The 24586-nt window shown below is 36.2% G+C and overlaps 1 protein-coding gene across 1 annotated transcript in view; it reads right to left on the reverse strand.

The window, feature by feature from the left end:
• Window positions 1–7281: 7281 nt before the first annotated feature.
• DCUN1D4 (defective in cullin neddylation 1 domain containing 4) overlaps window positions 7282–24586 on the reverse strand; it is a 32402-nt gene continuing 15097 nt past the window's right edge. The window contains 8 exon segments of the mRNA XM_065737041.1: window positions 7282–8257; window positions 8367–8469; window positions 8912–9016; window positions 11171–11279; window positions 12185–12276; window positions 13850–13920; window positions 16101–16192; window positions 23524–23638. Coding sequence (XP_065593113.1) covers window positions 8202–8257; window positions 8367–8469; window positions 8912–9016; window positions 11171–11279; window positions 12185–12276; window positions 13850–13920; window positions 16101–16192; window positions 23524–23638 — 743 coding nt within the window. The 3' untranslated portion in view covers window positions 7282–8201.

Consider the following 24586-nt stretch of genomic DNA (forward strand, 5'->3'; position numbering starts at 1 on the left):
CCACATACTTTGCATGGAAAGGAAATAGCCAACCAAAATATTTATGAAACACTGTTGAACCCTGAAGGACTGGAAAAACTCATCTTTTTTTCCTTTTTTTTTCCCCCTTAACTTGGCAGGACAAAGAATAGTGAAACAGAAGGGAATTCCAACTTCACTGAAAAAATCCCTTACGCAGATCTAGCTTTTGATATAAAACTTAAGTTAAAAATATTACCTGCAGTTTGCAGATGTAAAATCACAATGATTTCACTAGAAACTCTAACAGAAGGAACATACTTTAACTCCACCAGAGAAGTGCCAGTCCATTTTTAAAACTATCTTTCAGTGAAAACTCGGAAAGAACAAAGATTTTGATTGAAGATTATGTTTTTGGAGGCTGCCTAGAAGAAAAGAACTGGGTGAGAGTTGCAGACTGACACATTACAGGAACAGCTACATCATCACCAGCAGGATAAAACAGATACCATCATCACCGCTTTTCTTAGCATCCATAATCAACTTTCAGTAGAGCTCATTGTCTACAGAAGGTAACAGTGGCCATAACAACTTCAAAAAGGGAATTACTTCAAGAAAATGTAGACTTGCTCTTCGTGTCATGCACTTTACCAACCCTGGGTTGTATCAGCTGTTAACACGCTAAGAAAGACATCTCACCACATAAGTGAGCCAATTTCATGGTCATGGCAAAAAGAAAAAAGGTGTCTGAGAGACTCTGTTGGCATCACAGCAACACAGTCAGTTGCTGCTACTATAGTTCAACAGGCTTTCAAAATACACACTGGCAAAACTGTTTCTCATCTTCTCCATCCACCAGAATGCTGCAGCAGCATTATGTACAATATGTCACTTCTGAGGAGCAGCAAGTGTTCTAAGAATCCCTTTGTGCAATAAAGCTTCAGAAGATCACTTGCTGTTCTCATCACATACACAGAGAAAATACATTTGCTCCTTCATCAAGAAATTTTTAATGTGCTGAAGTATTTCATCCTACTGTCACAATGTTGTTGATGTACTGTCTGAAACTTACCTTCAGACTTCTGCATAATCTTGCACCCGTGCTTTGCTACTGTTAAAATACAAGTATACTCAGCTTCTTTTTTAATACTTCCTCACATCACTAACTGCTCTTAGAGATAATGCAAAACCTTTTACATTTTCTGTGGCTTCCAGCCAATGCTTTTCATATTTTGTGCCTTCTTCTGTTCTCTTCTCCATTCACCCTATTTCTACAGGCCCTTCCATACCCAAAGCTACAGACCCCCTGTTCCCCGAGTCTCTCTGAGATTCTACTGTCATTCACTTTTCTTTACAATTCATCTGTTTTCAATCAACTACATCTCATTTTCACTCATTATATTTTCTATAATATCTACTGTTTTTTCCTCCCTAGAAGTCATGCTTGCTGAAAGGTATAACTCGACTGCTCTAGATGTTTAAACTCATTAGCTTCATCAGTAACTTCAAGTTATAAAAAAAAAATTGAACATGAGGTTTAAGTTACTGTTACAACTGGCACTGAGTAAACAGACTGAGCTACAAAATAGGCTCCAATTGAAAAAAAATCTGAACATACACTGCATGGATTCTGAAACAAAGAATGAAGAGCAGACAGTACATTGGTAATGGTCTGGGCACACCTTTCTCACCTGTGCTCAACTCAAGGGTCAAAAAAGACACTGTATCCCTCAGAGTCAATGAGTGCAGGAAAAAAAGCTTAAGTCTTATGAGTAGGTGGAGAAATTCAGATGCAATAATCAGAATGAAACGAAACTTGGATTTTCAATTTCTTGTTTACAATATAGTGATAGCTGCCAAGTTTTTAGCCACAGGTACAAAGCATTTCAGTCTTTCCAGAGAACATTAATTACACAGCTAGAAAACAAACTTTGAATACAAAGATATTCACATTTAATCTACACATAGTTGACATCAGAAACTATCTGGGCAGAAAAATGGAAATTCTCCTAGTACAGAAGACTGTGACTCACCCCATAATAAATAAAAGGAGCAGGCAAAATTCTTACAAGCACAGAGGGCAATTTTAGCTTTGATCGTCAACTTGAACTTCATGACAAACAGCTTCCCTGGAACAGTCTCCACATAATAATATTACTCAAAGATATTTACATTTAAATATTGTCAAAAACCTTCAGAATGGTAGCTTAAGTAGTGCACAAAATTTAGAACAAAATCTTGAGAAACATGTCCGAAATGTATATTTTATTCTTTTTCTCAGGCTTTAAAAGTCTGTTTGCTATCCAAAATTAGATATGGATCTCTGAAAGAAATACTAACTAGTAAGATCAACTAATCACTCCTTTAAAAACTAAAGCAAAGAATGTTTTACATTAAGGCTGCAATTTTCATGTCTTATTGCTAGCAGCTTTTCCACTTCTCTCTCAGATATTATCCCTCCTGCTTTAAAAAGATCAACTCAGCAGCCCATTATAAGTCAAATAATCAACACAAAGTCTTCTAAAAGATAAGAGAAAGACATGTATTTGAAATCACAAACACACTTCCAGAAACAAACATCACTACATTCAAATACTAGTAGACTGGTCTTCTCTTCCAATGTTACATTTGAACAATACCTGGAATTTTCTTTAGCATATCCTTCACATCACAGAATGGATGAGGTTGGAAGTGACTTGTGGAAGCCAACTGGTCCAGCTCCTACTCAGGCAGAGCAGGGTGTCCAGGCGACTTTTTAAGATCTCCTAAGAGGAGATTACACAGCCTCCCTGGGCAATCACTTCCAGTGGTCCATCATCTTCACAGCACAGAAATGCACCCCAGTGTTTAAAGAGAATGTCCTGTATCCCAGTTTCTGCCCATGACCTCTTGACCTAGCACTAGGCATCACTCAGAGGAGCTTGGCTCCCTCTTTTTTGCACCTTTTCACATATTTGTACACACTGATGGGATTCTACACACACTGAATATTCTCCTTTCCAGGCTATACAATCCCAGCTCTCAGAACCTTTCCTCATATGAGAGGCACTCCTTTCCTTTCCTCATCTTTATGATCCTCCACTGGACTCTGTTTAGGATGTCCGTGTCTCTCTGGTACTGAGGAGCCCAGACATGGACACAGCACTCCAGGTGAGGCCTCACCAGTGCTGACAGTGATGACATTCCTCCTGATGCAGCCCAAACACTATATACTTTCTACCACAACAACACATCGCTGACATGGTTCAACCTGCTGTCCCCCAAGGATTCTCGAATTCCTTTCCACAGAGGTGATTCCCAGCCAGCCCAGTCCTTGTATGGCACTTGGGATTATTCCTCCCAGGCATGGGACTTTGCAACTCCCTTCATTGAACTTAATGCACTTTACACCAGCCCATTTTTCTCCAGCCTGTCCACGTCCCTTCTGATGACAGCACAAGACTCTGGTGTATCAGAGTGTATGCTGTCTCCCATCATCCAGGTCACTAATGAGGATACTCAACAGGACTGAATCCCAGCCCAGACCTGGGGTACTGTGCTAGTTACAGGCCTCTAAATCAACTTTGTGCCTCTGATCACAATCCTCTTAGCGCAGCTTTCAGCTAGTTTCTAACCCACCACATCATCTCACATGGGCACCCAGACAGTATTTTGTCAGTTTCTCTAACAGGATCTAAAGGGAAGACAGCGTCAAAAGCCTACACCAAGTTAATCAGGTAACAAAGATGCTTCTTCTTTAAAATCTCATCCTATAAAAAGACAATTTCAGCAGCAATGCTTCCTGTTTAAAAAAAAAAATGCATAACATCTGTTTTACATCCACTCACCCCATTTGAAACGTATCTTGTTTCCAAATGTTTTAAGTATTAATTTGCTGTAACATTGTGAATAAGAATCAGAAGGTTGTATATACTCTCCTTCAACAGACTTTTGGAGCCCAAAGAAGTTCTCTGCTAGATGACACAGGTTGCCAGCAGAGGACAAGTATACTCAAAATAGAGAATTTCTGAAGCATGAACCACAGAAAAATCTTAAGTCAGTTTCTGAAACCAACACAAATACTCTTTATTTGTGGGATGCCATTTTACATCAACACCAGCAAAAGACCTAAAAATTAACCAGACGAACTCATGTTAGGTGGTATAATAGCATTTCCACCAGGCTGTAAGTCACAGGAGTTTAGCACACCTTATGCATGTAATACCCAAATAACTAAGACAAAAAGCATTCACAGTTACAGGTTAACCGCTGTTCCAACAGCAGCTTCATTAGGAGCTACTTGGTGACAACACACATACAAACACACACACACACGTATATATAGCGGGGAAAAAAATAAAACACGTTTTGGTCTCAGTTACAATGACCTATTTAGTTGGTGAATGGGTTCTTTACACTTACATAGCAATTAGAAAGGGTAAAATATAAGGCTTATAAAGAGGTATTTTAGCACTTTTAATTAAAAAGCAGGGCACATGGTAACCTTTAAAGCTGTCTATACGAATTTCAAGAGTGTTTAACAACTGTAACGTTAGACTTGTGACCAAGGGTCAACAGAAATCAAATAACTCCATCACTTTTCCCTCCAGAAAAGGTAATTCAGGAATATTAACCAAGTAGCAATAAGACAAACTCAATTTTGATCGTTCAAACATTATTTGTGTTAAAATAAAGTGTATTTATATCGTGATAAAATGGGACATATGTCAGAAAAGGCCACATAAAGGAGAGTCAAATACTTGTTTTAGCTTAAAGACAGCCATTAACAAGTTTTAACTGAAAGCTCAAATATATAAACCATTCTGAGAAATTCCATCCTCTCCTACTTGTCATTCTTCAAAACAAAAACAAAAAGATCAATAAGGATTCAAATTAATATTTTAAGGTACAATATTTTTGCTGTACAATTAAACATATACAAATATAATCTGTAAACTATTTGTTACTAATACTCTCTACAGCTATTTGGATAGTAAAGAGCTCTAAAATGTTTGTTCCCTATCAACTACTGTCTTAGTCTCTAGTTTCCTTTAATTGGATGTCTCTCCATTTTACATTATCCAAATACCAGGCAAAAACTGCACATAAATCATCACGTTTCTGCGACAAGTGCAGTTATATTTACATCAAAAGGATAAGCACAAGACCTGCAAACACTTCTTCCAGAAACATCTCCCAGTGTTCAGGAAGTCAGGATATTCTGTATACTACTATTCAAGTGAGTGTGTGTGTGTGGGGGGAAGGGAGGCAGGATGTACATCAATAACATAATATATAACGAACAGAAAAAGCAAACATCAAAACTTGTACTAAAGACAAGGTACATTGAGCAGCTTAGTTAAGTTCATACAGACTTAGTTAAGGATCTACAATTATTTAAAAATGAGAGGGAACTCCTTCAAAATACAAGGCCTCACAGTGTTAGGCTTCTCTGTGGGACAGAAAATACAGCAAAAATTGAAGGATGGATAATAGGAATGGTTATTATGCCATAAGGGTTTTTTTTTTAGTTCACATCTGTTCCTGTACATTTCAGTAAAGTTGCCAACTAACTGCAGTTTGCATTTGTGGTTTATCTTATTTATGCTCATTATAAACCAGTCAAAGAACACAGATAGGTCATGAGTGGAAGATAAAATGAGCAGTATCTAATCTGTTTGCAAACACATTCTTCCTTTCCATCATTCCCAATCCCTTTTATCCAAATAAAAGAAAATTAAAAGTTTACTCAAAGCATGAATACTTTGGGGTTTCTTTTTCTCTCTTTCCTCTGCTTACAAACATTACATTCTGCAAAACATTGGGAAAACCTTGAAAAAGAGCACCCAGTTAAGCTGAATAGATTTCTGCTGACCCTGTCATGTCAAAATTACACCTGTAGCAGTAATAGATTGAAAGTGTCTTTGGCTCCTGCTTCCATTATTGGAAGCCAATTTTTTGTGACATACAAAACTTCTAATGCAAGCCTTGTATTTAGCAGTGCTAAATTCTAGCATTAGTAACTAGCTTAACATTTAAAAAAATTACAGTATTTCACTTAAGATTTTAGCAAACACAATGTAGCCTGATGTTACAAGTTATATTGCTTCCAAGATCATTCTTTAAGAACTAAATCAGCAGTTCCACTGATATTTACTTATAGTCATACTACGGTAATATACACATTTACATCAGAAGTCTTAATAAAACGTGTAAGAGGCTTATTGTAAACATTAAATACCACACTTCACTGAATTAATTTCTTGTGCAAACTGGCATCAAACATGGAATTAAAGTTATATGAATTATTAAGACATTAATAAGCAATGTCTAAGTATGTTTTAACGTTACTAACTTTAAAGAATGCTATTTATTTATTTAGTGTCATGGAAATCCAAAGGTGACTATTTCATGGGAAACGGCAGCACTTTCTTCTTAGCTTCATGAAATTCTGGGTTTTGTATATGCATACATATTGTAGATTTATGTATATACAAATATACACAAACACAATTTTTGTCTTTGGCAGCTTAGTCTGACAAACAGAAACCACCAACAAAACACAGATTTGAACACAATTAGACCACCCATACCAACAGGTACAATCTCCCAGTCCAGGGCAGTGAACCAATATGCTTCAGCAGAACTAGGCTTAATCCTGAAAGTAGTCGAGTTAGTGACAGTTGTTCCTGCCTTCAGTGATATCAGAATGGGAAAGCTGAAAATTTCACATTCAACCTAAAACGCACCCTCCCCCTCACATCCCCTGGACTGCATTCTGGAAACATATCTCAACTGCCAATACCTCATCAAATACTTCTACAGAAAAGTAATGCTATTCTTTGTTTTGAAATGTCCGCTGGCCCTTTTTGTTTTTTTTTTTTTTGTTAAAATGTTCCATGAATTAGCATGGAACATTTTATTAAATCCTTAGGAAATGAAGTTTAATAGCACCGGATCCTTCAAGAACCTATTCATAAAAGTCAATGCTAACATTTTATTTTTTTTTTTAATAAAGAAGAGTAAGGCAAAGACAACGCAACAAAAATACAAAAATTAAGCATCACCCCACTCACTCACTTGTTTTTCCCAAAGTAATCACTAGAACTGTGCTACACAGGTAAAGAAATTAGTGAAATAGGAAGCGGTCCCTAATATAAAGTACTGTCATTTAATACTGGTCTTTAACATGCCCATTGCCTGCAATGGACATTCTGCTAGGGAATTCCAATCCCCAGCATGAAAGAAAAAGCAACATTCTGACAATATGTTTGATTACTCAGAAACAAAGCTAGAGACCGTGAGAAAGACCGACATCACAAAACAAAAAAAAGGAAATCTCTATTACCTATGCGCTAGAGGTGAGTAGATTTTATTCCCCAGACCACTATTTTTAGCAAGAACTTTAAGTTTAACCGTATTGCAACAAAATCCAAACACTCCCGGGTCCAACAAAAATTAAAAGGAGTATGCCAAAGGCAATTTACAAAAGTCTAAAACCCATTTTTAAAAGGTACTTTAATTTGTTCAATTGTACCTGTAACGACTACTGCAGTTTTAACATTAAAAAGTCAGTACTTTTTCTTCAAATGGAAATAACCTGCAGCATGTACAACTACTACAGTGTTTCAATATTTATATATGATTTTGTTGCTGTTTTTAAGACATCAATGCTTCACTTCTGTTAAGCAATAGGTCAAGTTTGGTGAATTCCCATTAAGAAAGTCACCACATGTCGTCTCTCCCCTCAGAAATTGGCATCTCAAATAGTAACATTAACACTGACAATAGTTCTTCACCATAACTATGTCCAAGCAGTCTGTTCATTTTCTGAAATGCTACATTTGAGACCAAAAGAAAAGCAAATTAGCTAAAGTTTCAACAAACATGTAAGTGATGACTAGAAATAAGCCACAAAATTATTTTAACAATACATTTCTGCAGAAATAATCCCTAGTTGAAGCTTTGTTTTTTTATACACATATACAAAATTTCAACAGCAATATACACATAATCACAGTGAAGACGCTGGCAAGTTTACCAATTTGTAGTGTAAATACAAAATGCAAAGCAGCCTTCAAAGAGAACAGTGCTACACAGCAAGCATAGCTAGTTTGTTAAATGGCAAACACCAAAAGTTCCCTGCAAAAGGGATGCAGTGCAAGAAAAGCAGCATGCACTTTGATACAAATAGCAGTTTATGGCTAATGGTTGACATAACTGTGGTAACAGTGACTCTTGAGTGGCTGTGCATAGTTGAACTTCTACGTCATTTGTTTTCCTTTATACCATTCCACAAACTCATCCAACAATACTGGCCCTGTAGAGAGATCAAATACTGTATTTTACAAAATTTCATAAAAGGATACCAAGTGATTACACTCAGAGAAATAAATTATTTTAAAACACCATTATATGGTAGTACTTACAGGCTCCATCTTCATCATAATTACTGAGGTCAAGGTTGATTGTTCTGCTGAATTCAAGAACATTACACCATTGGTCCTTATTGATAACTTTGTATTTTGATTGCTGCTTAAGGCAAGAAACAGAAGTTACTGAAACATTCTTCTCCTTCAAATTCAGGTATTCATGCAGAAATCTAAGCCTTGAAATGAATTATAATTATTTGCATCCAATCTAAAACTAAACAGAATTTAAAGAAGCCACTAAACAATCAAATTAGTATTGAATAATTTATGTTTCACATTAAGCCATCTTTACATGAACAAACATGCATCAATAAGAACAGAAGTGGAAAAGTAAATCAAAGACATCTTATACTCTGTCTTGCATCAAATAAAAATCAACAGCATAGGGATCTGAGAAACAAGAAAGGAATAATAACCAGTTATAAATGCTATTTTGGGGGTGTTAGTATAATTTATTTCAGAAAAAAAATCTCTCAATTCTGTATCTGAGTAAAATAGTGTCAGACAGCAGAGACCAAGTAATTCTATTTCAACCTCCTTACCTCTAGAAACTGATGAAATACTGGAAAAAGAGACCATGTCTTTCCTAAAAGAAGGCCCAACATACACTTGGCAGTATTTATGTCCAGGCTGCGCTGGTCCTTTTCCTGCATGAAATGGAAAAATGTCAAAAGGGAACAAAACATACAAAATGTTAATTTCAGGAAGATCTAACTCTTCTTGTTAAAACTCAACCTGCTACTAAAAGTTCCTTCCTCGCAGCTAAGTCTTGCTCTAGAGGATGCTTCCCATAGCAGTGACAGTTACCTGAGAAAGTCTGACAGCTGAGCTGGTATGTATTCCTGTTTGTGACTTTCAAACCTTAGAAAACAACAGCTGTACCCATGCTTGCATGCATGCATCTGCATGGCCATGTCTTAAAGTAGCATCACTGCGTGTATTTCCTGAGGTTTTCTTACAACCCCATGAACTGATAGCTGCTTAGTTATCTTCTGACATTTAACAATGACTATATGAAAGTGATCAGAGGAGATTCCTTGTTCTGTTATTCTACTGATCACATTAAATTCAGATGAAATGAATTATCAAACAAGTACAGGTTACATGACACTCTAACATACAGCAAATGGAGACTTCTCGTAGAAGTGCCCCAGTTTTATGTCAACTTAGCATCAGTTAATTCTCTGCCCTCCAAGCCTGCGTGTAATTTTTTGCTGTATATTGTTGCCTGTGTTACCTTGTCTTTTAAAGAAAAAGCATCATCACCCTGCATCTAGCAGATTCATTCCATCTGATTAGTAGGGAAGTTTTAATGAACTTGCTAATATGACTTCAGTACATCCCAAAAGTAACACACCTACACATGTAATATTTTTGCCATTGAGTACTTCCCTGAAAACATCACCTTAAAATGAAAATCAATAGATTTCCAGGTCAAAACAAAATTGCTCCCATTAAATTTTTTCTATCAATAACTTACATCATTCTGATATTAAAAAAACCATATTCACCTGCTGCATAATTAGATATGACACTTCATTAGTATTTATTTCTATTGTTATTGATGCCACTTTCCAGTACACCTCTTTTAGCATGATACTATTAAAAGTTCAATAATTCTATTAATATAATATAGTATCAGCAATTCTGTTGATTTGATTTGCAAGTTGCAATCATATCAACTTGCAAATCTACAGTTTTGTGATTTCTTGTTTCTTTCAACAGATGTCAGAACATCTGACTGTTTGCATTAGAACCCTTTCTTGAGAGCACTGTTGGTCAGATCCATTTGTACCTCTTGAAAGTACTCCACCCATTGACCTCTTATTTATTTGATGGCCAATCACTTATTTTTGGTAGGCCACCAGCTGGCACGGACTTGCAATTAGTAAAACATTTTTTTAATCAATTCAAAATATTTCACCAGTATCTTGAACTTCTTTGGCAATGTTAAGTATTTCTAACCTCTGTATTTTATTTTCAGCAATGGAACAAGTCTTCACACAGCGTACTCAGGTCTGGCTAGGACAGAATTATTTTCTTCACAGCAACTTGTCTGGTGAAGTGTTCTACACCTTCGGCCAAAACGAAGCTGGTAATACAGCAACGTTTTAGCCATTGCTAAAGTGTGTTTGCACAATAAAGTCCCTTGCTGTTTCTCTCTCTGCCCACCCAGTGAATAGACAGAAGATGAGCCAGAGTTTGGGAGGGCAGACACAACCAAGCAGATGACCCAAACCAATCAAGAAGACACTCCATGCCATACAGCATCATCCTCAGCAACAACAGGGAGAGAGCAGATTCAGGGAAGTTAGTTATCTTTTGCTCCAGAACTGGCTAGGTCTGCCTGTGGAAGACAGTGAGCAATTGCCTTTGCAACACTTATTTTCTCCTTTTTCTTTTATTTCTACTCCTTCGCTTAATGAACATTTATGGCCATCCACACATCTCTCTTGCTTTTACTCTTCCCTCTGCTGATAACAGGATATTGTTTCATATCGTTTCATAAATGAAAACATAACTGATGATCTTTCAAGACTTTTTTAAAATCAATATTTATATTATAATCACCTCTTATCAATTTTACGATTTTTACCACTCACAGAAAAGGCTGAAATGTTTTCCTGTTTTAAATATGTTTATGCTTATATAACACAAGCAGTAAGAAAAAAAAATAGGAGTGATAATAACATGAACGCTTGCTAGAAGGAATCTTGAGTGACATCTTAAGTGAAACATACTTAAGTATTACCACTGAAAGTAAAGTTTAGTTTTATATGTTGGCATTCTGCAGTACTCACTCGTGCGAAGTCAAATGCATATCTATAAATTAGTTTAAAATTGGTAGGCTCATTTAATAAAGATCTCAAGCAATCCAGAGAATTTCTCAATTTTTCCGTAGTATCACATCTATGAGAAAAGCAAAGAGCAAATTCATAGTCTACATTCTTATACAGATGTCTGGTGTTCTTAGAAAAAGAATGTCTAACTGTATTCCCATCACTGTACAAAACACAAAGGCTTAAGTTTGCCCGTGTAAGAAGCCTCAATTTAACCCACAGAACAAAACACTTTTAGATAAAATAGCAAAGCCTTATGCTTGTACTGTGATAAAAAAATTGTCTGAAGCTGTAGAAAATGCACTCCCCATGAGATTAAACTACAAATTTGTCTACAAAAGGAAAACAACCAACAAACCACTGAAGGGAAACAATACTTGCATAGCTTCAGCAAAGCTATAGAACTACCTAAAGTTCTGGTGATCCTGCTTCATAAAGAAAAGACAAAACATAGTTCTTCCCCCCAACTCTCTGACATGTGGTTATTCAACTACTTCTATGTTAATTACGCCATAAAGATAAGAGCTCAACTGGGAAAGCAACCCTTAGAAGGAACATGAAAATGCAGTCACAAAAAAAGTTCAGATTGTTAGAGCATATTCAGTTTAAAATGCTTAACAACATGCCAATATTTAACACTTATACAATGACAGTAAAGCTCAGAAGGGTAAATAAATAAGGCCTACCCAGTGACGAAGACAAATGTCCTTGTAGACAGAAACAATGTGCCTCATTACATTTTTGTTTTCCTGAGACTACAGACATTTTAGAAGTATTCAACAAGCAGCAGCCAAGTTTCAAGTTGGCTTTGAATGAATCGTATCACCAGAAGCAGCAAAAAAAAAAAAAACCATATTGCTTCTGCTTTACATTAGAGCACTCTAAGTTATGATTTAAAACATAAAAGTGCATTTTTTCAACAACAACCTGCATTTACTTATTAAAAAATCTTCAGAATTTTTTCAAAGCACTTACTGTAGTGATGTCATTCCTTTTAACCATTCTTGTAATGTAAAGTAGCCCATGTTTTGTGCATCCAACTTCCATGCTAATACAAGCATTACTACCTGTTTCAGTGGAAAAAAAAGTGAAGGCTGAAGAGAAGCAACAAAAACATCTGCATATTTTTCAGTTGCTGTTTAGTAGGCTACAAATACTTTATTCAAATAAACAAAACATTCAGAACTTTGCTACTGAGCAGCTGCTTTAAAAATTAAATCTAAATACAACAGACTTGCACATAACTCAAACCATAACATAGCAGCACAAAGATAGAAAGTCAGTATCTGTTAGGTTAGCCACCTTACATCAAGGGAGAACACAGCGTCACAGTACTAAGCTGGTGCATACTGCAACCATGAGGAAGATGAGCCAGCACAGGCTACAGAAAAGCTTTCCCAAATCATTAAATTTAAGCACTAATTTGAGACAAGTTACATATGTTAAATTCATCCAGATGAGCATCCACTGCAATCCGTTATGCAATCCAATTGTCCTAAATGTGATAATGATCCCTAAAGAATCCAGCTACCACAAGGTACTGTCAACACCATCTAATTCTGCAAGTCTGAACATAGGGTATAAATCAAGTAGGTGCTACGTACACTGGGTGAACTAACATTAGCACATATGAATCAGCCTGTGGACTGGTAAGTGCTTCAATTTTGCCCCAAAGGAGACAGACTCCTTTTAATATCTCACATGGAACACTGAAGCAATAAAGAATTTGGAAAAGTGGTATCAGAAGATTACTATCATATTCAGGATACTCAAGATACTAATTCTGACATATGCATGGAAAAAGTGGCAGGCAAACACCTCTGCAGACTAGAAGGAAAAAGAGTCATCAAGCAATTTAAATTTGCAACTGTGGTTAATATTAGTGCTGCTCTATATTGTTAATGCAAAATCAGAATACCTACTTACAAACCTAAAATGTCTCTATCTCAAGGGCTTATAACAATAAATTCCAAAGGTAGCAAATCACATCTTATATTACCAGCAAATCTTTCAAAAACAATTGTCATTTTAACCAGTGAGAGATGATGATTTACAAATCTTGCAAATATGGGACTTGAACGTACATTTTAAAAGAATGTATTAGCATGTATTGTCACCAGGAAAAAGGTAGTAAAAGGCATAGTTATTTGTTTCCTAAAATTTTCTCTCTCCTTCATATATATATAAATATAAACATAAATACATAAATATTAAAATATAAGTTCACTTTACTTGAGTTTTGAAACAGCATAATGGGAATGCTAATAATGCTCACAATACTTGAAATCCCTTTCTCCCATTAGCTGGCAGTTGTGTTAAATCCCCAGTGCAGTTTCAGAAAAGATGTCATCACCTCTTTCTCAACTTTTTATTTCATTCCTTTGTCAGGAAGGGAGTGGGGGGAAAAAAGAAGGGGAAGGCATGGTGAAGACAAATTAAATTCTTACTCAAGTTAACAGCTCTAGTTTGAGAACAAAGGCAAGTTGGTTCCAAATGCGAATTTAAATCTCTCTGGTTTATATTCTTTTTTCTTCCAATGTTTCTATTTGATTTAATTCTTCATGGAAAATTAGGAGAAGTTAGACAGGTTCATCAACATCATAACACACTTGGCACCTTCTGAACAGAGCTCGAACTTACGTTTTCTGGTTCAACTCCAATGTCTTCACAAAATTTCTCCATACCTTCTGGACCTACAATGTCGTCAGTGCCTGCAAAGAAAATGCACTTCACATATCTCTGAAAATCACAACAGACTGATCTTTAGAGCATATGAGAAATTTAATCACAGAGTACAATCTGAACTTCCATACACTTTAGTTTGGTTTACTTTGGCATGCAAAAATATCTCCCTGCTTACAATCGGATGTGGATACACTTGTATCTTTATCTCACCTTTGGAAACAAGGACAGAAAAACTAGAGAACAAATCTTCACTCTTACCATCAAGAGCCATCTTTTATTCCACCCAGTTACCAAGACAATCTTGGAAGAGTACATGAACAAAATCTTTAATAATATGCTTTACTGTTTTTGTTTACTGAACCTTTACTGTTATCATAACATTGTAGCATGTAAAATCATGGTGTCTAGATGTGTATGATACAAGAGACTCTCATTCCCAAAACCTTATTCTTTATTGTTTCATTCATATGCTAACTCTACAAAATGTTAACAGTAAAAAAGACCCTGAATTTTGTTTCTGTTTATTCATATGGCAATAATTCCACAGCTGCACATTATGAGAATTTCAGTAACTGCAGGGGGAATGAAAATACAAATTACACATAGCTGTATCTTTGCTGACTTAAAATGAAAAAAGGTTCAAAAACAGATATTATTAAAATACTCTACTTTTGGGATGCTGTTCAATCAATATGTTTGCAGCATCTACGCTATGTTGTTGAAAAAATTTATAGTGTACTAAAAAAAGAGCACAGTACAATTAATGCCTAAGTATTTGGATTTTTTTTTTTTAGAATTATTTCATTCACATTAAGAAGGGCTGATTTGGGGGAAAAAAGCATTAGAGGTTGACATCCGTATTTCTATTCTATATATAGAGTGCAAGAGGTATTAAAGGGAAAATAATCCTAAGTTTTGTTATTAGGTAACCTACTATTCTAGAAATAACAAGGTTTAATTAAATATTTTCCCATCTTCCTACGATATCCTCTCATTCATTCTTTCGACTGTAATCAAGAGCCTTTAAAATAAATTTAATTCTGTAATGAAGACACTAGGAAAAAAAAGAATAACAAATCCAGTGCTAACTGTCTGCATACATAAAGGAGAAGACTTTAAAGCAAGAGTACAAAAGATATTATTATTCAAAAAAAGTTTCATTTTTTACATTGCTATTCAATACAATAAACAAAAATCATACTCTCCACTTTTCTGTTATATGTTGGTGTATGCAGTCAATGGAAAACCAAATGATCTTTCATACACATCCTTCCTTTCATCCCTTCTCTCCACCAAAGTCATGATAAAAATGAGTTATCCCTGTTGCTAGAGTAAAAAAATAAATAATTCAAGCTGATTGGAAAAGCGCAGAATCTAACAGGTATCATTTGGCTTCAATTTTTCTGAGTCTCCTTTCACAGTGCCACAGACACGTGAAATCTCAAACTACGTAATTTAGCATATGTAATTTTAATAGAAGAAAAAAATATTTTATTACATCAAATTAAGTCATTCTTCATTACACATAAGGATAGACAAAACAGAACAAACCATGAGCAATCTTATCCAAAACATCAGAAGACTGCAAGATGACCTTGTTTCCTTTGTCAAAGACCTATTTTATTTCCTTTCGGTCCTCTTTGCAGCCAAAAGATTTTTTCCCCTTGAAGTTCTCCCCTCAGAAAAGCACGTGTAAAAAAAAGTGAAAACAAACAATGGCCAACAACTTCACTCACTGTTAATGGATGATCTGTTGTGACCATTGATCACAATCAATAATCCTGGAATACCTGAAGGAAGTTCTCATACATTAAAGGAGTAACAAGTAACTCAGTTGACCCTCTTTGTACCTTCTAATGGAAAACGATTCAAAGCCAAGACTGTTGTGGGACACTTGTGTTTATTTGTTTTTGTGCTAGAGACTAGAACTACTTGATTTAGCATCAGCAGTTAATTTTACTACCTCCGTTACCTTTCTATTTAGTTAGTTACTTTTACGTTACAAACATAGTTCCATCGGAGCAGTTCTGCACTACTCAGTGCTAACATGGCAGATGGCATAACTTACAGGATCAGACAGGCAACATTTTGTGACAGAAGTACAGTTTTAAAAGTAAATTAGAACAGTCAAGTATGTTCATTCACTCAGCTCACTTAACACATAGGCTAAATCGTTATTGAGAAGAAACTTACATTTCACACTTACCTGCATATTCATAGAACCACTCTAAGCATCTCTTACTTGAAAAGACTTCTTCTTCTGCTTTTATTCTAGTCGAATCATATTTTCTATACATACTTAAAAAAAAAAAGAAAACAAACGATTAGTACATCAATTTTTTAAAGCAACATTTTAGTCAACACTGTAAGCAGCAATATATTTACTTTCACTAATGAATTTACTCAACATTTTGACCTTGTATGGAGTCATTTAGCAAACTGCTTAGCAGAGTAAGAATCACTAAATCTACTGTGTTTACTCAGTCTGTCACAGTTTAACTGATCCACCATACCTTATCCATAAGCATGAACCATCTTAACAACAGAGAGAGCCTGGTTCAGATTCAACCCCAAAGTCCCTTGTGCAAGTCCAAATAAGACTTGTGCATATTACCAGCTACTGTAATCTACTGATGAGTTGCAACTTGGTTGTGGGTCTAAATCCACAGTAATTCCATGTTATTACCAGCACTAGTCCTACTTGTAGGTACACGCAGACTTCATGCATTATTTATTAACTAAGGAGAATTGAACGTACATTTTGCCTCTTCAATAATTCTATAAAAGGCATAAAGAGCAAAATAGGCATGATCCATTCTAACATTATTCTAAAGGAATAAAACAAACAAAAAAGAGAGAGGAGGTTATAGGTCCTCATTGACAATAGTTCAAAGAACCCCATTTATCACAGGTTATATCAACATTTATCTGAAAAGTTAAATCAATAGCACTCCTTTCTTCACAGAAATGACCAGCAAAGTAAAATTCTCCTCAGACAGACAAGCCTAAAGAATTTTAACTGCTTTCAAGAAATAACACTGAAGTACCAGACTCCTGAATTTAGCAACTGAAACACACAAAATATACTATGTGTGACAGAAGTGACTCCATCCTCTTTGTACTTTCCTGAATCAGAAAACACCGCTTGTGGCAGCTTGTTAAAGAGAAGAGACTCAGCAGTGCAAGTAGTTGTTCAATGCTGCACATAGTCTCATCCATTTCTACAATAGCTTTGGCTAAAAGAGGGAAAAGAGCTCAGGAGCAAAGACGAGAGAAGCTAACCAAGAACAGTTCTGCAAATGTTCCAAGCATACAGCCTTTCCTCTCAAAGTGTCAAACCTTGCTGGGGGCAGACAACCAAGTTGCTTATTCCATGATCATTCTGAAACAACTCAAAAAATGGGAGTTGATTTCATCACCATTTTGTCCTTCTGGCTAGACATGTAAAAGATCTCTCTACTTATAAGACTGAAGTACAATCACTTTCTGTTACCAACATCTTGCACCTAGTTTGTAGCTATCTAGTAAAAGGTAGACATTGCACTGCCAGTATCACAAAGAACTGTCATCATCTTTTTAAAGCAACTAACCAGTAGAAAAGTAATAATGGTCACAGGAAAATAAGCTGCTAATTGGAAGACAAATATAAAAAGATCTTTAGAAATGTCAAGATTGAAAGAAAAGATCACATTGTATTGAAACATGCTGACCTTCAAGAAACAGAAACTCAGCAGACAAATGAGCCATACGTCTCAAAAACAGATATTCATATACTCAGGACTCGGTTTACTCTTCATTTTTAAAACACCTTTTCCTATTTGAATTATCTAAGTTTCATTGCAGTTGCAAAGGAACGGACTGACTTTGCTGCCCAATAAGGAATCAACCCTAGCCAGAAGGTACTAAGTTAGAGAAAGACATAAAGACAGAGCTGGAGCAATGTCCTACCTTGAACTCTCCCCACCTACTTTTTTTTTTTTTTTAAGTGTTCTGAAAAAAGCATTCTCATAGCTGCAGAATTAACTATGATTAGGAATGACTCACCCAACATTTCAGGATATTCTGAATTAAGAGGAAGCAGAAAAAGAAAGCACAGAGACAAAGGAAGGCATTCTGCCACACTGACAGAAGTTTAATTATCCAATATTGTACCCCCCCCTTTTTTTTTCCTCTGAAATATTTTTTTTTTCCAACTGAAATATAAACTTGAAAACTGATAGTAGCAGGAGCTTGAACATGGAAAGCTGGTGTAGCTCCCTAAGACAGAATGACACACACCACAGGACTAAGGCTGATAAGAAAGTGCCTCCCCTGCTTGCTCATTTAAGTTGTCTACATAGTGGCTGCCAGTATACGAACAGCAGGATTGGGAGGGAACCCTCAAGAAATGTACGCACTAACAGAGCTCCTGTACTACAGAAAGAGTATTCCTGCCCTTTCAATTGGCAGAATTAACTGCTGAAACCTGAACCAAGACAACAGAGATGACAGGCAGAGTAAGAGGAACAGTATGCATAAGAGGATTAGAAAATTAGAACATTAAAAAAAGAACCCCTTTTTATCCATTCATTGTATCTATGCATATCAAGTTTTCATAGAACTGATGTGAGTTTTCTGTGCTTAACACTAAAGTCACTGTTTAAGAAATGGAGGAAAGAATGACAATTGTTCACATGCCCAACATGTGGCCAGGTAACTCAGTATCTGACCAGTGGAGTCTGACTTATCAGAAAACAGAACTCATCACAAATCTTTCAAGCTATGATGCTAATAAACTACCTCATAAAATTCAAAAATAAGATATCATCTTGGTTACCCTAATCTGTGCTCTACGCTAAAACCATGCAACAAAGATGGCTGGATGAACTGCATGTGTAATTCTCTCAAATTAAAGGAAGTAACAGCAGAGCACATATTTTGCAAGGCAAGGATCATCTGAGAAGGAAAATGACAGAAGCAAGCATACCAAAGCAAACCTGGTATTAGTTATCTCTCATTTACAGAGATGAAGCTCATCCTCACACCACCACCTACTGTAAATAGCAAATGAGTATCCCCTCCCAACCTAGACAAACCAGCTATTTCTATTAGAGACTCATAAATTATTAGGGACTCCTAATCCCTTGAGTGTACTGGAAAGTGAGATGAGAGCAAGTTACAAACTAGTAACTGGGTAAGCATCTGAGATCTAAGCCCAGGACAGCTCTGTTCAATGTCACTGCAAGCTTAACCTGGAAGCACTGGGCAAGGGTGGTTCCAGAGACTGCGTGTTCTATCATCAATACAGATTTGATTGCTCCAAGAATCACATGCAGAGAGGAAAACCACAAATCACCAGAAAAGTCTGCCACCGATTTTGCATCACAGTACATTTCTCCTGTCCTCAGAATTTCTCTGCACATGCTATAAGATTATGTGCTTTGTCTTTGTGCTAAGGTTATTGTCCTTTGCTACGGAGATGAATACAAACTGCCAGAGTGTACAGGTTAGATATCTGAGTACTCTTTGAGAACCAAACATCTATCAAATGGATCTTAGGTTTAGTCAAGTCCTCAATGGCTCACAGCTTTCTCAATGCCAAGTATCAGCACCTTCAAATAGATATGACAACTATGCCAACTACAATACGACTAGCAATTTGCTAATGCACTGATGGTCCCTAAGACCACAACCTATAAAATTTCAGTCACACATCAGAAGTGAAAGAACACACACATATTCACTCACGCTTAAATTTTTAGCAATTGCTTCATATGTAAAAAAAAAAAAAGTTATATTATTAACAAAGTATGACAAAGACTGCCTAGAGCAACAGTCAGGACAAATTAACTTGACAGGTCATTCTTTCCTATCAATGTGTCATATTCCTCCCTATGACAATTGGTAACACAGGCTGCCTGTCTGCAGTAGAACCAAACCAGTTGCTAAATAACAGTAGAACAAAGAAGCCTATCAATACTAATGATTCTGAAAACTTCCAGAGTTAGAACCCTCCTGTCTTACTTTCTCACATTAGTAGTACAGCAGTGACTGTGTTTTAAAATATTATTTTCACTACAGAGAATAGAGCTTGCAGTTCAGAGTACATCTGTTTTTCGTATCGTAATTTCCTTATTGTAGTCAACAAATACATCCGTGTATTAGATCTATTAATCTAACATACCATTCAGGGAACAGATATATTTCCCCAGTTTTCAACACTTTAAGGTCCAAATATACGTTTACAGTCAGTGTTGTTTGTTTGTTTGTTTTTCCTTCAGCATGATACTGGAGCGAAGAGTAGAAATATTTTTTAAATGAGTCTATCAGAAGAAAAGACATTATGCTACATAGCTAAGTTTTTCCCTAAGGAACAGTCTTTGGTTAGAGATTGCATAACAGATACACAGATATACAGTAGGGACTCTACTCCTTCCTAGCAACCGTCTTCACATGAAACTTGCTTTACCCTTCCTAAGACCCTTAACATTAGGGTGGAAGAGCAGCATACAGAACACATACTTATAAATCCAAATTGAGAATAACCTAGAGTGTGAGTATTCCAAGTACAATATGGTCAAGTCTGCCAAACAGAGAAGGAAATAAAACATCTTCAAGTCACTACGTTCTGATAGCTGTGCACTGAACTGACCGCTTTCCAACACCATTCTCTAAGATGGGATAAATTTTACTGTGATCCAGAGATGAACACACTGAATTATTTTCACAGTTCATCTTTCAGTAAAAAAAAACTCCTTCCACTAAAACATCCCATTCATGTTTCAAGGTGAAATTATGAATACTAATTAACAGAATTCAAGCTCTTATTGCAGAAGGATGGAATGCTAAAAAAAACAAGAATCTTTGTTTTCCATAGTTAGTCTCCATATGAGATCAGTTCTCCAAATAACTGCAATCACATCTAGATTTGATCCTATAAATACTTTTCTTCAAAAGGCAGCATCGTCCTTCTAATTATCCCAAAATGAGACTGCATTCATAACAGCCTGAAACCAAGGGTAAAGGGTATTACAAGTTTCCTGGTACCATATTTGTTTAGGATTTATGAAGGTGAGTGTCTTTTGAAATCTTTTTTTTCAGTACAGAGCCCTGCTGCAATAACATGCAAAGAACATGCATCTCAGAAGTATTACTATTTCTGTAACTGAAGAAAATATAGGAGCACAAAAAGTGAAGACTGAAAAGATCACCCAACTAAACTATCCATGCAAGGGTTATATTTGTGTGTTTGTGTGTGTAGAAAAAAAACGGGAGAAGTAATCAGCATTTGGTTTCTGCTGCACTGACACCCTTAGCAACGACACTCCATCGGTGGTCCCTATGGTACTCCAACATTTTCACACTGAACAATTACTGAAGTTGTTAACATTCCCCTACAACATACAAAACTTAGACCGTTTCAAAAACATTTAAAGTGACAAATCCTCTCTCTGGTAGGAAATATCATCTTTCTTGGAGATAATACATTTTGTTTTTCATGAAAAGTAGATGTTCAAGACAATTCTGACTACCCTTTTTTACTTAACAGTACAGATTCCACACAGGCTAATGTCCCCTGAGTTACCAGTATGAAGTTTCAAGCAAATCTGCATCTAAAATGAGAGCAATAGTAAAGAAGTAGATCTAGAAGCCCCTTATTATTTATACTGGCATTGAACTACCTGCAGCATTTTTATTGTATAAAGCATTCATACAATGTCAGAAGCAATAGCTCTGGAGACAACTAGGCTTTCAAGAGCATACTGCTGCAGAGACTCCTAATTTCATATTGGTTTCTGCCTAACACACTGAAATGTCTAACCTTGGGGAAAAATAAAAAATAAAAAAAAAGCAGGAGCTCTCTGCTTTTTGGATAGAAGTATGAGATGATTTGCTCTTTGTCTAACTCATTCCAAGAAATACTCGAAAGAAAATACAGCTCTAAAATAGAGCTGAATATTCAGCAAATGAATTCATATTACCAGGTCTGGTGAAATACATGCCATTTTCTTGAAGATCAAAGCAAAAATAAGGAAACAAAGGGAAGCTGAGGAAGCCCTAAAAACTTAGAAGAAGGAAAACAAAAATTGGAACCACATCAGAGAAGGATATTCCCCTCTGGCCCACAGCTGACAGATCTGGTTTCACCCCCACTTCTAAAAGCAGGCAGAGGTTTTCCCCTGAAGTAAACTTTAGACAGCAGTAGAACGAAGACTAGATCCATTTGGTACAAACTGAAAGGCAGATAGAAAAAGCATTCAAACTATCCTTTCAAAAAGTTCCTAGTGATTACACCCACTACTAACAGAGTAAGAAATCAGCTTTTCATCATTTTCTTGTATGAACTACACAGATTAGTATCTCCTGCTACAGACAACCTTACTTCCTAGGGGTTTTGGCTTGTACTGTCTTGCTGTCAGGGTCTTGCCAAACAGAGGTAGATTTACAATTTGTAAACATCTCTACTTAGATTCTAGGAACATTTAATCCTATTTTCACTTTAATATTTCTCAAAAATCACAAAAAATATTAAGAACATGTAGTGCTTTTTTGCTCTTGCTAGTTTTACATACTGAAAGCAATGAAGGGGAATTTAGACCTTTCTTCTGCCTCAGCAGATCACTTAATAAATTCCAGGGCAGCTACAGTTGTGCAACCCTATTAAGCACAATGGAGTTACAGAGGCATAACTAGAGTCTTAATTTGGCTGCTAGCATTTTTATTAGTCATGCTAGTGAATAAAAAGGAAAGTATGCAGCCTCATTTCAGGCTGACAGGACAAATGCATCTTTTTACCTTTCTGAAGATACATGTTACAGAAGCTTGAGATTTCTGAGTCACTCGTAATACATTAATGTAATAGAGCTCACATTCTACCAGCAGATGCAGAAGCAGCCAAATTTTCTGCTTGTATACATCAATTTCCAACCTCAAGATACCATATAAGTATGCTACAGCCTTCCTCCAAGCATGTGGTAGCACGTACCATGCAGTTTCCCACAAGTTGATTTTATTTCACGTTAAGTAATGACCACTTTGCATATAATGAACGCACTCATAGGATGCTGAAGGACTGAGGCTGACTGAACATACACAGAAAATCTAGCATTTCCAGAACAGTCAGCTATGCAGCACCTGTGCCAAAAAAGCACAATGATCTTCCAACACTGTTATAACCCACTTGCACTTCCATTGCTCAGAGGGAAGCTGAGCAGCACTGCCTCAGCCAGTGCTCCACCACTACCTATAAACTTGCCTGAGCAACATGCAACTTTTTCAGCATAAAACCACCAACATGACAGGGAAAGATTAACAGAATTTCAGGTAAGACTGTGGTTGCAAATAGCCTACAACTACATTCACTTTTTTGATACATTACTATATCTCTTAGAAGTATCTGAACAAGCAGGTACATCTATTTTTTACATCTGGCAAACAAGAACAGAAGTTCCCTACAAGCCTGGTTTAAGGCTAGGAAAAGGTGAGAAGGAAACTGAAACTACATGCTCACGTCAATTACAGGCAACGGTTCCACATCTAGAAACCAATCAAATCTGAATACAATTTTGATTAGTATTTAAAAACATGATCAAATCAGCTATTCATCTTTAGATATTCCATCAGTCTTAGCTCATGGTAAGATGACATACCCATCATGTCTACTTTTCTTAGCAGATAAATCATCTCCTGCTGCAGGTCTCCTCTTTTTCCTTGGAGGCATCACTTTACTAAAGCAGTCTGATGAACTGCAAGACCGGAGACTTCCTACAGAGGGAATTAAAAACACCAGTACAAGAGATGAAACTATTGCAGACCAGTCAAACTGTGTCCACTAATAGGCATGTTACAAAGGAAAGGGAAGGGAGGAAGTTAGTGAACTTATAATTAGAAAAGAAAAGGCCCCCTTTCCAGAGCAAAATCTGTTTTCCATGGTGTTCCTCTGACCAGATTTCAGTTAAAGTCAATAATACTATGCCAAAATATACAGTTATACCAGTGCTACCTCTGTCTAACAAAAGGCAAGAACTAAGACTATTCTGAAGAAGCATCTAAGTCTTCAGTCTGATTTTTATAGTAATTAATTCAGATCAGAACTTCTGAGAGTTGTTCATTACTTTTTGAAATACAGATGCAACACAAAGATTAGAGCAGCATAGGTCTAGAAAACAGAACCTTTTTATTCTTAAATCACACTTCTGTTGTGATACTGAAAGGAGGGTTTTTTCCCACTCTGATTTGTTATGGGAAGGGGAGGGAGGGAATTATTTTGGGCAATTTTTTTTTTTAGGTTATTGTTTGGTTGACTGGTGTTTGAGTGGTTGTTTTTTTGATGTTTTGTTGTTGTTGTTTATCTAGAGGTTGCTTTTTTTTTCTTTTTCTTTTTTCTTTTTTTTTTTTTTTAAGAAATGCTTAACAACCGTTAGGGAAAAAAAATAAGTTACTATCATTTTGGTCAGGCAGTTATTAAAGAGTGAAGTTCTGCAAGTAGGAAATGGACAATTTAAAAAACTGCTGCTGGCTGCGTATTCCTACTTATTCCTTTTGCCATGTAATTAAATGGAGGGAAGAAGAAAAAAGAAAAAACAATCCCCACACAAACCTTTCTGCATGTCAGCACAGCAAGTTGTTTAATTATCTTTGTTCTCATGAAAACAATAGGCTTACAAGTCAGGCAAAATTCTGACCTGCTTTCATATACTGAAGACCACATGG

This window comes from Cyrtonyx montezumae, unplaced genomic scaffold (genome assembly GCF_038088225.1).
Source record: "Cyrtonyx montezumae isolate F1298 unplaced genomic scaffold, pur_monq_1.0 scaffold_2, whole genome shotgun sequence".
In the NCBI taxonomy this organism is placed as follows: domain Eukaryota; kingdom Metazoa; phylum Chordata; class Aves; order Galliformes; family Odontophoridae; genus Cyrtonyx; species Cyrtonyx montezumae.